This window comes from Medicago truncatula, chromosome 2, assembly GCF_003473485.1.
Source record: "Medicago truncatula cultivar Jemalong A17 chromosome 2, MtrunA17r5.0-ANR, whole genome shotgun sequence".
In the NCBI taxonomy this organism is placed as follows: Eukaryota; Viridiplantae; Streptophyta; class Magnoliopsida; order Fabales; family Fabaceae; genus Medicago; species Medicago truncatula.
In genome coordinates this window covers 34,206,777-34,219,319 of record NC_053043.1, presented here as the reverse complement: position 1 = coordinate 34,219,319, position 12,543 = coordinate 34,206,777, and the positions used below count along the sequence as shown (strand labels likewise).

Here is a 12,543-nt window from a genome sequence, read left to right as displayed (position 1 = left end):
CAGCTGCAAGTTGTTGCACACAACTACTTTGGATGAAACATCAGTTGGAAGACTATCAGATCAATGCTAACAGTATTCCCATTTATTGTGATAATACTGCTGCTATTTGTTTGTCAAAAAATCCAATTCTACATTCAAGAGCCAAGCATATTGAAATCAAACACCATTTTATCAGAGACTATGTTCAAAAAGGAATTTTAGATATACAATTCATTGATACTGAACATCAATGGGCTGATATATTTACAAAACCTTTGTCTGTTGAAAGATTTGATTTTATTAAGAAAAATTTGAACATGCATTTTGTGTCTGATTGAAAATTTGCTTGCCTCTGAATAAGAAGTTTGGTTCTGAAGTTTATTCAGAAGCATTTTGGTTCATCAGAAGCTCTTAACTGAGGTTCTGAGGAAAATGTGCTTCTGAAGATGACGTCAGCACTAAAACTTCAGAAGTGTTATTCTTTGCTTCTGAATAGCTTGGTTAGTGGGAACGTTGGCAGTTACTTTATGTAACAGCTGTCCCATTACCCAAAAGGTAGTTTTCTGAAGAGTCTCTGACGTGGTCTATTTGTATTGGAGTATAACAAAAAGGGCAATGATGTTTTTATTCGCTTTTTAACATACTTACACGCGCCCCCAATTTGTCATTAATGCTGTGTTTGTTTGTCCCCTCTGAATTACAAACGTTTTAATAAAAACACTAAGTCATTTCACACACTTCTCACTTCACAACAAACACTTTCTATTTTTTCGTCTTAACCCTCTGCGAAAGTAAACGCATTCTCTCATCCTCTCAAAAACTCTTTAGAACCCTAAAACCACTTCATATCAATGGCTTCTTCAAGTTCTGCATCTGGTTCATCATCAAACGAACAACAAGGAGAAGCTCCTGCTTATGAGATAAAGGGAAGAACCATGTCCTTGGAGGAATGGGAATTAAACATTCAATCAGAAAGTCCGGTGGATTTTGATTCTTTGGCCGCTCACGACTGTGACATTGGCAAGTACTACGAGAAACAAGGTCTAGGAAGGTACTTCAATCTTCTAAATGGACCAACTTATCAAACACTGGTTCGTCATTTCTGGGTTAGAGCCAGCATCTACGACAGGGAAGCCGCCAAGATTGAAGAAGATGAAAAAGTTCTTCTCAATCCTGAACTCAAAGGGAAGTCTAGAGCGGAAATGGGCTTGGAAACTTTCTCCAAAACCCAGATAAGATCAAGCATCATGGGAATCCGTGTCTGGATCACTGAGGACACTATTGCCTTTGTCATCAGAAGACCAGCAGAAGGAGAACATGAGGCTGGGATTTCAAAGCCAAAGGACAGCCCCTGGAATGCTATTGTTAACAGAACTCTCTACAACAAGGTAAAGGACTTTGCCTATTCTGACATGAACACCAAGACAAAGGTTATGTTGAAGATTCAGAACGAAAACCTACTACCAAAAGGTGGTGGTGGTGATCAGCCCTCTCTGGAACATAAAATCCTCTTACACTTTGTCATAAAGGGTGTAGAGGCAAATATTCCCAGATACATATTCAGACATATGGTTCATCAACTCAGAGAGAGTCAACTGAATAAAAGGTCTTGGGTACCCTATGGAAGACTACTCTCTGAGATTTTCCATCAGGGAGGAATTATTGAGATGCTGAAAGAAGCTCAGATCTTCACAGATGAACAGTTGGGAACTGTTAGAGGGAAGATTATCAATGGTGAGACTCTAAGGGCTATGCATCTGATTAAAGCAAAAGATGTGAAGAAGAGTCCTACTGACTTGAAACCTTCTGATGCCAAATCAGATCTTATCCCAAACTTTCCTCCCATCTGTAAACAAGATCCCTTGGAGGTTCAAAGGGCATATATCATGGATTTCTACAAATCCTATAACCAGAAAATCAGCTTGAAGGATGTTCCTGACCAGATGTATGGTGGTGCTTTGCCTGTGGCCAAAGGCAGGAAATCCAAGACTAAGCCAATCACCAAGGAAGAATATCTTGCTGGTGATGCTTCTGAGAAGGGTGCTCAGAAGCACAAAAAGGCTAAAATTGTCAAACCTGCAATGTCCACCATTCAGGAAGAGGAGGAGGATTCAGATGATATCCCTCTTATCAGGAAAAGGACAAGGAGTACTCAAGAAACAGCAGAACAGCCTGCTTCTGAACAAACTGGTTCTGAACAAGCTGCTTCTGATCAAGCTGCTTCTGAAAAGCCTTCAAGTCCCAAAAAGAAAAGAGAAGCTGCTCTTCAGACCATCAAAAGGAAGAGGTCTAATTTAACAAAAAATCTGAAGACAGCTGAAGGAAGGAGGGAAGAAATGTTGAAAGAACTGGAAGAAAATTGGGATGAAGACTCAAGCCCCAAGAAGGCAAAAAGGACTGCAACTTCTGAGCCCATAGTCATGCCCAGTTTCGAAATTACTGAGGAAATGAGGCAGTATACTAGGGAGGTTTCTGCATCCAAGATAGCAGAAAAGAAAAGGATGAAGATGTTGTATGAAAAAGAAAGGGATGAGCATCTCAAGGCTGCAGGGTATGTGCCTACTCCTGACATTGCTGCTTTAGCGTCTGAGTTAGAAACTGTTCAGTATGGAGCAACTCTGCTTTCTCAAGCCTTGAAGAATAAGCAAGCTTCAGGAGCAACTTCATCAGAACCTGTTTCAAAAGCTCCAGAAGCAGTTCATCCAGAAGCTCAATCTTCAGGTAATTCATCCAAACCTGACATCTATACTCAGATTCCATCTCTACCCTCTTCACCCTCTTCATCATCCACAGAATCAGATGACCAACCCCTTAGCCAACATATAGACAAGCTTCTAAAAACCAAACCTACCAAACTAACAGAATTTGGAACACTTGACTATGAGAGTACTCAAATAGAATTTTCAAAAAATAGGATAAAACTTTGTGAGAAATTCAATTTGCCTACTACTCATCCACTATATCCAGATATTCCAGAACCTGTTAGTATACATCAACCTGAACCTACCCAAACAAACTCACCAAATAACCAATCTCCACAAAAAGCCTCTGAAGTAGCTTCAGATGCAACTACTTCAGAAACCCCCAACACCAAGAATCCTCAACCCTTCACAACTTAGAAAAACATCTAGGTGGTGAAATGCAACCAACACCCACTAAGGCCTCTAAGACAGTTTCTGAAAAGACTGTCTTGGAAACCCAAACAGAAACCCAAACAGAAACCCAAACCATCCCTGAGCAAACTGTTCAGGAGCAAACTGCTTCTGAACAAGTTGCTCCTGACCAAACAACTTCTGACCAACATATACCTTCTGACCAAACAACAGAACAACAACAACCAGATTCACCCACTATAATAGACTTAACCTCTGACTAACCTTCCACATCAAATACAACTCAAACTGAACCTTCACCCATCCCTGACCATATCCTGGAGTCTGAGTATATAGAGGAACAACTGATCAGACTTAGTGATGAGATTCAGGCACTGATTCTTCGCAGAACAGTTCCTGCACCTCCTATTCACTATTATGATCAGTGGATGGATCTACAGAAGAGCTTTGATGAGCTGCTGGATCAGCTTAGAACTAAATGTGTGTCATCTCACTCTGCTATGCTGAAGAAGCTTTTGGATGATATGCATGAAGCAGCTAAGGAGAAAGAGCTGAATTTTGTGCCTCTGCTGGACATCACTCCTTTCTATCCAGAAGAAGAGTACATCACTAGGGCTGCTAGAATTCAGGCTGGATATAAAAGAAGAATGAGGGAAAAGGATGAGCTACTTCAGAAGAAGGATGATCAGATCAAGTATCTCTTAGAACAGTTGTATAAGCAAGCCCAACCTTAATTGCACACCCAACTCTAGCTTGTTTTTTACTTTTGTTCTTAGTAGCTGTGTCTTTGTATCTTAATCTTTCTTTATATATATTATCATTGTTTCTGAATCTTGTGCTTTTTCACCTTCAATATGTTTTACAAGCTTTAACTCTGATGATATTTACTGTTTTTAATGCTGCTTGCTCTGATACTCTTTCTTTTGTTTCTATTCTTTTTGTTGATGACAAAAGGGGGAGTAAATGTATAGTATTTTTTTAAGGCACTGAGCCCTACTATAACCATTTCTAAATTTCTTTTAAATACTTCTGATTTGATTTTATAAGTATTTTATTGAAATTTAATTAATAAGAATAGAACTTAGGGGGAGCTTACAAACCTCACCTTAAAGATCTATTAGACTCAGGGGGAGCTTACAAACCTCTGTCCCAGTAGTCAACTTATTAATTAGATCAACAACAATTGAACATTTTAAATACTATTGTTTGTCATCATCAAAAAGGGGGAGATTGTTGGAACAAAGTGTGTTTCACAATGAACCTTATTGAGTTTTGATGATAACAAGGTATTAAAAATTGTCAATTGGTTATTACTAATAATTGTTCAAGTGTACAGGACCAAAGGCTACTTAAGTTATTTCAATAGGTCTTGGAAGAACAATGGAAAGAAAAAGAAATTCTGAGCATCTGAAGAAAACTGCTCCTGAAGCTAAACTGCTCCTGAAGAGATGACGTCATCAGAAGCAGAAAGTCATCAGAAGCAAAAGTTTTCATCAGAAGCAATATCTTCACCAGAAGCTACGTTTGATCCTTTAATCAAACTGAAGATTCAAAGTAGCTGATTTTCAATTCAGTCTTATCAAAGAAGAACGAAGAATTGAAAGGGAGGTATCAACGGATATATGGATAGCACTGAGCTCTTGTCTCTCGTTAATAGAGTTGACAAAGTACAAGTGTACAACCACTACCTCCACTACTCTGTTTTCTGTCTACGCTACAAGACAAAACAACAGCCATGCCTGCAGAATTGTACACTCAAGATGGGAATGAATTTGAAGTTTATTCTTCAAAGGATTACACCCAAATCAGGCAAAGGATCACTGGTGGATAATCAAAGGATTTCAAACGACTCTTTAGACGTGCTGATTATCTCAACGTCTCTTTCACGCCTCTATATAAAGGAGTGAAGACTTGAAGATAATAGATAGAAATACATAAGTTCAAAAGCGCCAAAACTCTGTCAATTTGATTCTACAAAGCACACTGAATTTCTGCACTGATTTGATACATCTTAGAAATTCAAAGTCTAGAGTCTTTTCTGTATTGTATTGTGAACACCACTGATTGTATATCAAGTGTTCAATTCAAACTCAATTCTCTGTATTGTTGTTTGATTAGAAGTCTCTTGCCTGCGTGCTTGAGCATTAGAAGTCTCTTGCTTAGTGCTTGAGCATTGGAAGACTCTTGCGTGTGTGCTTGAGCATTTTTGTGAAGTCTCATACTTAGAAAGTATTGAGCAGTTGTAATCTTTGTGATTATAGTGAAATCTCCTTGGAAGTGCAAGGGGGACTGGACTACTTCCGTGTTGTGGAAGGAACCAGGATAACTGCTTGTGTCTTTGTCTTTCTTTTCTCTGCTCTGTTCTTTTCCGCTGCAATCTGACTCTGATCATTTCATCAGAAGCAATCAAACTGCTTCTGAAGTTTTATCAGAAGAAGTATTTTTTAAGAGAAAAAGAAAACACAATTCAACCCCCCCCCTTCTTGTGTTTTTCACCTTCAGCCTTTTGAAGATACCAAAATTATTATTTTTATTTAGTAGTTAATATTATATAGATATGTTGGGGAGTTTGAGAAACGCTTGGAGTGACAATGTGCTAAACGTCTAGGATCCGTAAAGAGAGAGACACCACACTCTTACCAAAAACCTAAGACAATGGGTTTATGAGTCTCCTCTCTTATATATCCAATATTTGCCCCATTTCTTGTCGATGTGTGATATTATCAGTCACACTTGATTTCCAACAATCTCCCCCTCAAGCGTGACTCACCTCATCACTAGGTTGATTCAACTAGGATCCCGCTCCCACTCTCCCAGCAAGTCTAACTAGGCTCTGATACCAGTTTGTTGGGGAGTTTGGGGAGCGCTTGAAGCGGTAACACATACATCTCTACTAGTTCGTGCCTGCGGGGGCTAAACATATAGGACCTGCAAAGAGAGAGACACCACACTCTTACCTAAAACCCTAAGACAATGTGTTTATGGGTCTCCTCTCTTATATATCCAACGTTTCCTCCATTTCTAGTCGATGTGGGACATTAACACTCACACTTGATTTCCAACAAATATATTTGTTTAAACTTGTTTTGATTAAGGAAAATGATAACTTGTGCCCAAATTAAGGATCTTAAAATAGAATTAAACAATAAATATTATATTGAAAAGATAAGTTTTTAAACTTTTAAGATTATGAATACACAATTTCTAAGTTTAAATTTCTTGGCTTAATGATGTGTTTCGTCCTTGCAATTAGGCGTCATTTAAAAATTAGTCCCTGTAATCGCTAATCCTGGCAATTTACCCTTGCATTGTTTAATCATTTAAAATTTCGTACTTTGACCAACTTAATCACTACCAAGTCATCAAATTAGCAAAATGGCATGGGATATTGTGGAGCAGTTGAGGATATTGTGGAGGTCCTTTCTTTAAGGAACTTCAATGGAGGTTGGCTTCTTTACCTATTAGGTATGGGGGCCTGGGTTTATACTCAGAGGTAGAGGCTTCCTCGTATGCTTTTGTGGCTTCTAGGGCGCAGTCTTGGGTGCTACAAGATCATATTTTGAGAGACATTGGGATATGTGGTATGGACTTGGATTTTTTTTTTTTTTTTTGGTCAAGTATGGACTTGGATTTTGATAATGCTTTGGTCTTCGCGATACGATTCCAGATTTTGACGTTAACAGTTTTACTTGCAAGGACACCGTCCCTCCTAAAGCACAACATATTTTGGCGAGTGCTCTTTTTAGTAAAATTGTTCAAGATATGGAAGTTATGTTTGACATGACCACTAGACAGAAGGCGGGTTTTGGATGTTTGCAAGAAGCACATGCTCAAGATTTTCTTCTAGCTATCCAATTGATGGGTTAGATCAGCATATGTCACCAGCGGAGTACCGTACTATCCGTCGATATCATCTTATGATTCCATTATTTTCCATTGATGAGGTGTGCCATGTTTGTCGTAAGACGTGTCTAGATACTTTTGGGGAGCATGCCGTTCATTGTAAGGAGTTTTCCGGCTTTAAGTACAGGCATGACTTTGTTAGGGATGTACTTTTTGATATATTCAGGTGGTCGGGAGTATCGGTGAAGAGGGAGGTGCCTGTGAACTTTCTGACTTACCCACTAGATAGAATATCGACACTTAGGCCTACGGATGTTATGGTGTACGGATGGGTTGGAGGAAAACATGCATGTGTGGACTTGAATGGGGTTTCACTACTTGTGGGCTTAGGAGTTAGGGCTTTTACGGTAGGACAAACAACTTTAAAAGCTGCGTCAAGCAAAGTGACCAAATATGAGAAAGCGTATTCTGACAATCAACATGCTTTTATACCATTTGCTTTTGACACTTTCGGCTTCCTAGCTTCAGAGGTTGTTGACCTTCTACATAGAGTCCAAAGGATTATGCATGACAATATTATGTCTCCTAGGTCAATGAATGTTGTGTTTATGAAGATTTGTTTTGCCATCCAAAAAGGTCTAGCGGCGCAGCTTATTGCCCGCTTGTCTCCTATTCATTTGTAAGTAATATTGATAGTAAATATATAAGAGATGATCATTTAGGGTTGAAAAAAAAAGTGTTTGGAATACTCTATAACTACAAAAGCACTTATAAAATGTAATAATTGCTTTAAACTAATTTGCTTACTATTTACCTTTCATATATTGAAAAGTCCTGCAAAAAGTATTCATATGTTAAAAACAGTAAAAAAAAAATTTAAAATATAATGATATATAAAAAAAACAACACATTAAAATTACAATGATCAATAATTTTACTTAAAAAAACACATAAAATTAAAATTACACTTATAAAATAGTAAAGGAATCTAGTTTTTTTTTTTGGGTCGGTGCAGTGTGAAAGAAACTGTTACTGATTTATTTTTTGAACGTACATTTTTTCGGTAAAGTGTGGGTGTGTGTTCACATGGGAAAGGTTAATCCTTTCCCACCATGGGAAAGTTGGATTCAATGATTAGATTAAGTGAAGAACATATTCTTAACATGTTCTCTCAACACTAAATTTTTCTTCACACTATCTTCCAACAATTTTAAAATTCTGAAAATTAATTTTCAGAAATTAAAAAAATCGGAAAAATATAAAAAAAAATTCAGATAATTTTTTTTTAAATTCTGTAATTCATTTATTGAATGTTAGAATTTTTTTTTTGAAAAAATAAAATTTTGGAAACTAAGATAAGTTTTTATTTTTCTAAAAAGAATATATTTTTTAATTTCATAATAAAATAAGATATTCTGAAAAATAAAATAAAAATCCTAAAAAAAATATTTTGAAATAATTTTTGAAAATATTTTGAAATAAAATTCTGGAATTTTTTTTTCTTCATTTTTTCAAAAAAAAAAATTCTAACATTCAATAAATGAATTACAGAATTTTAAAAAAAAATTATCTGAATTTTTTTCGATTTTTTTAATTTCTGAAAATTAAATTTCAGAATTTTTAAATTATTGGAAGATAGTGTGACGAAAAATCTAGTGTTGAGAGAGCATGTTAAGAATATGTTCTTCACTTAATCTAATCATTGAATCCAACTTTCCTATGGTGGGAAAGGATTAACCTTTCCCATGTGAAATGCCACCTAAAGTGTGATGTTTCATTTTCACATGGTTGGGTACATTCATTGTGGATTCTCTAATGACGCAATCATTCTCACCAATTTGGTGATTTGTCTTCGTTTGGAAGGAAAATGCCAGAAAAGTTTTATTTATTTTTGGTTAAGAGGTCGAAATTTTATTTATTTTGGACACATCTTGTGTTTAGTTTTTCTTTAATGATCTAATTGTCTGTAGAGCTGTCAAAACGGGCGGTCCGGCCCGTTTAGAGCCAGACCTAACGGGCTTCGGGCTTTAGCGGGTCGGGCCAAAAAGCTCGATTGAAAAAAGGACTTGAAATATACTACCCGAGCCCGGCCGTACACGGGCAGCGGGCTAAACGGGTTGACCCGTATTAAAAATTATATTATTTTTAAAAAAAAATACTATAAAACACTACTATATTTTTTTATAAATAATATTTTTAATATGTTTAAATAATGTCTAGCACAAAAATAAATTGTAAACATTTTCGTACAAATGTCGTAAACTAAAACGACGAGGAAAATGATTTTAAATAAATTAGATACGTTATGGTTATAGATATTTATATATTCGATCTTTAAAACTATAAATAACGAAACGAATAAATATAATTTTATATCACATTTATATTTGTGTTAATTCATTGAATTTGAATTTTTGCTTTTGTTTTTTACTTTGATAGTCAACTAAGTAAATAATTATTTGAAAAATATATAATTTATAGTTTTTTTTTGCTATGCGGACTAACGGGCTACCCGCGGCCTGTTCGGGCTAGCCCTAACGGGTACCGGGCTTTTAAGAGCCGGGCTAAAAAGCCCTATTAAAATTCGGGCTCATTATTTTAGGCCCAGACCCTATATTTATTCGGGCTAAATAGGCCGGCCCATACGACCCGGCCCGTTTTGACAGCTCTACTGACAAGTGATCTCCTCTAATTGCATTCATTTCTCAAAAGATCCCATTATTCTTTCATTTGTTTGTATTCATAAGATAACACAATTTGTTAATAACTTTAAAAATCACACATATATGATAAAATGTGATTCGTTGATAGTGCATCAAAATTATATATATAAAATGTCTCTGGTTTGTTTGTTGATTGTTTCTGATTTTGTATTTTTCTCATATTATTCTGTAAGCAACTCACATGGCAATTTAGGAAAACAGAACCATCACAGAAGCAGCTGTGACTTGTATTATCATATCTAAGAATGATTCCTTGATCTATAATTGTAAGAGTTGAATAGGGAGCTTATACAAAAATATACTTCAATACCTTGGAATCCAAGTTTTATTAAGGCATAACAGAACACTTTGATTTATTGCAGCCTTGCAACACTAGACTATTCAGGAATTGCAGCCTTGCAATACTAGACATTTAACACAGTACCATCAAAATCTATAAATTCTGTAAACATTTAACACATGGCTAAAACTACCATCAAATGTGTGTAAGAAACTTACATAGGAAGAGAACCAATTTGCTAAGCCAGAATGAAATATATGAACCAACTCGCTTAAGAGCTTACGACACGGGAGCAATTCAGACGAACCTGACCTTGATTTCCAGTCAAAACATCAAGGTTAGACAATTTCATCATAACCCTTGCGAAATCCATCCGAAAGGTTGATCCGTCATCTGAAGCATAAGCAGAAACCAATTTGGCTGTCTTCTCTTCAGCCATCAGCTGTTGATCAGCAAACAATAACCCTCTTCCTCTCAACAAACTCTGATAGTAGTGAGTGTCAAAAGATGCTCCAGATGACACTGCAGATGACAATGCTTGCTTGTATGACATCCCTTTGTTATTAGAGTGATGAACATTCATTGGCTTTGAAACTGTAAACGTCGAAAACATTCCGTTGCTGATGACATTATTCTTATTGTTGTCAGGACAGTTTTGCCTCATCTGACTGAGGAAATCGAGAGGTATACTCGGGTCTGGTTGCCCTGTTCCTTGAAAGTCGTAGAGCCTTTGCTGAATGAAATCGCAACAGATTTTTCCAATGTTGTGTGCACCTTCAGATTATCAAGAAACCAACAGATCTCATTAGTCATATTCAAGGTTTTATAAAAAGTGTGATCGCAATTTCAGCTGCGACATCATGGTTTTTGAAGTCTCTGTGGCCACAGTTGAGGTCGCATCAGGTCAACTGTCAACAGTTCGCAATAACAGGATTGCAATGCGGCCAAGATACAAACCTTTTTCATATTATAATCATAAATGCATAAGTGTAAAGTAATTTACCTAGGAGGCTGACTGTTTCCCGTGCGTTGAATCCTCTAAGATTGAAGAGGTGCAGTGTGCGCGTGATGTTATCGTCAGGCCTTGGAATTTGATCAGTTGCCTCCTGGAAAAACGATTGCAGGCTATCTCGTCTGCCTGTTAAAACTGGATAGAAAGGACCACCACCCTGCCATGGCCATGTCCATAAATAAATCATAAGTGCAAAAATTATTAACTTTACTAAAACATTGATACCCTTGAGGATAACCAGCTTCGACATTTTAAGAAATTTTCGAAATTCTAAAATTGCATTTTCCCTAACTATCCTTGTATTTTCTATCTATCAAAATTATTCACCATACAAGTTTTCCATCGCAATTAATGTTAACAATTTAAAACGAAAAGAAATTTTAGAAAATGAAAACTGAAAATGTTTACATGCCCTTAATTTGCAGGCTAGAAATTTCAAAATGCATGAGAATGATTGAGAACTTTTAAGAGAAGAAATATGTTAAGAACAAACCAAAAAAACGGAATCTCTCGCTGCAAGAGCAAGTATGTCAGCACAAGAGACAACGCCGGGACATGCTTGTTCGACCTCCTCCTTAATCAAGTCAACTTTGTCATTACCTTTCAATGTTTGATTTGGAATAGCTTGCTTCTCATAGGAACTGTTTCTATCACCATTGTCCTCCAACAACAAGGAAGCATCACAACCCTGATTCAGCAACACCACAAGTAGTTAGACTTAGAACAGAAAATGAATACCAATATCAAAGCAAGAAAATAATTTAGCAAAGAAAACCAACAAGAATCAGAACACAAAAAATTTAGGATATCTATTAGTATTCACTATTTCATAACCAATTAAAATTCATGATCTTGGATTGCAAGTAATCTTTATGATTGAAAAGCAAAATACATGAAAAACAGCAGAAAATTAAAGAAAAAGGAACCTGGATGAAGCAATCATGAAAAGAGACGAAGAAGAGAAGGTGCAGGTCTCTATGATTAAAGTAAATATCGGTAACAGCGGAACGAACAATATTCTCAGCTTGAGGGCAAGAAACCTTATAGAAATTATATTGAAGATTGGAACCATCTCTGATTCTTTCTTTCATTGGATGGTGATTTCACGGTCAACTTCACGGAGCCAAAATCAATCTTCCCGAAGTTGAATAGAGAAGCTTGGACGATGGTAACCCTGGAACCATCTCTGATTCTTTGATTGAAATCAAACGGAAAAATACCAGCTAACTTCACTGAACGAAAAGAAGTATGATAGAAATTAAATGAAGTTGTTCTGAGAGAGAGAAGAACAGAAAGGACTGCAATGAAGATGAAGATTCTCCTCATTTTCTTGATGATAATGATGCTGGATTGAAGGAGAAGAGGATAAAGAAGCGGGAAAGAGTAGAGACTTGTTTGGGAAGTTATTAGGTTCGTTTGAATATAACTGAATGGAATCTCCTCATTTTCTTGGACTAACTAGGGTATCCCTCTATTCAGTAATCATGAAATGTACCCTTTATTGAAACTATTATAATTAAATCAAGAATTTGAGTTTAAGTGATTAATGATCTTTGTCAATGAATGAATTGTTTAAGAGAGTCCAAGTTTGAT

At 36.4% G+C, this 12,543-nt stretch overlaps 1 protein-coding gene across 1 annotated transcript; it reads right to left on the bottom strand.

The window, feature by feature from the left end:
- Positions 1-10,057: 10,057 nt before the first annotated feature.
- Positions 10,058-12,041, bottom strand: LOC25486974 (putative Peroxidase 48). Its single transcript, XM_039831072.1, has 4 exons — positions 11,877-12,041; positions 11,444-11,638; positions 10,942-11,191; positions 10,058-10,712 (listed from the first exon to the last, which is right to left on the bottom strand). Exons 1-4 carry the CDS (start codon positions 12,039-12,041, stop codon positions 10,210-10,212), a joined length of 1,113 nt encoding a protein of 370 aa, XP_039687006.1. The 3' UTR covers positions 10,058-10,209.
- Between the last annotated feature and the right edge of the window lie 502 nt (positions 12,042-12,543).

Coding starts and splice junctions, on each gene's coding strand:
- LOC25486974 (XM_039831072.1), bottom strand. CDS start 12,041: ATGAAAGAAAGAATCAGAGATGGTTCCAATCTTCAATATAATTTCTAT. Junction 11,639..11,876: donor TTCATGATTGCTTCATCCAG/GTTCCTTTTTCT, acceptor TTGCTGAATCAG/GGTTGTGATGCTTCCTTGTT. Junction 10,713..10,941: donor GGAAACAGTCAGCCTCCTAG/GTAAATTACTTT, acceptor GATAATCTGAAG/GTGCACACAACATTGGAAAA.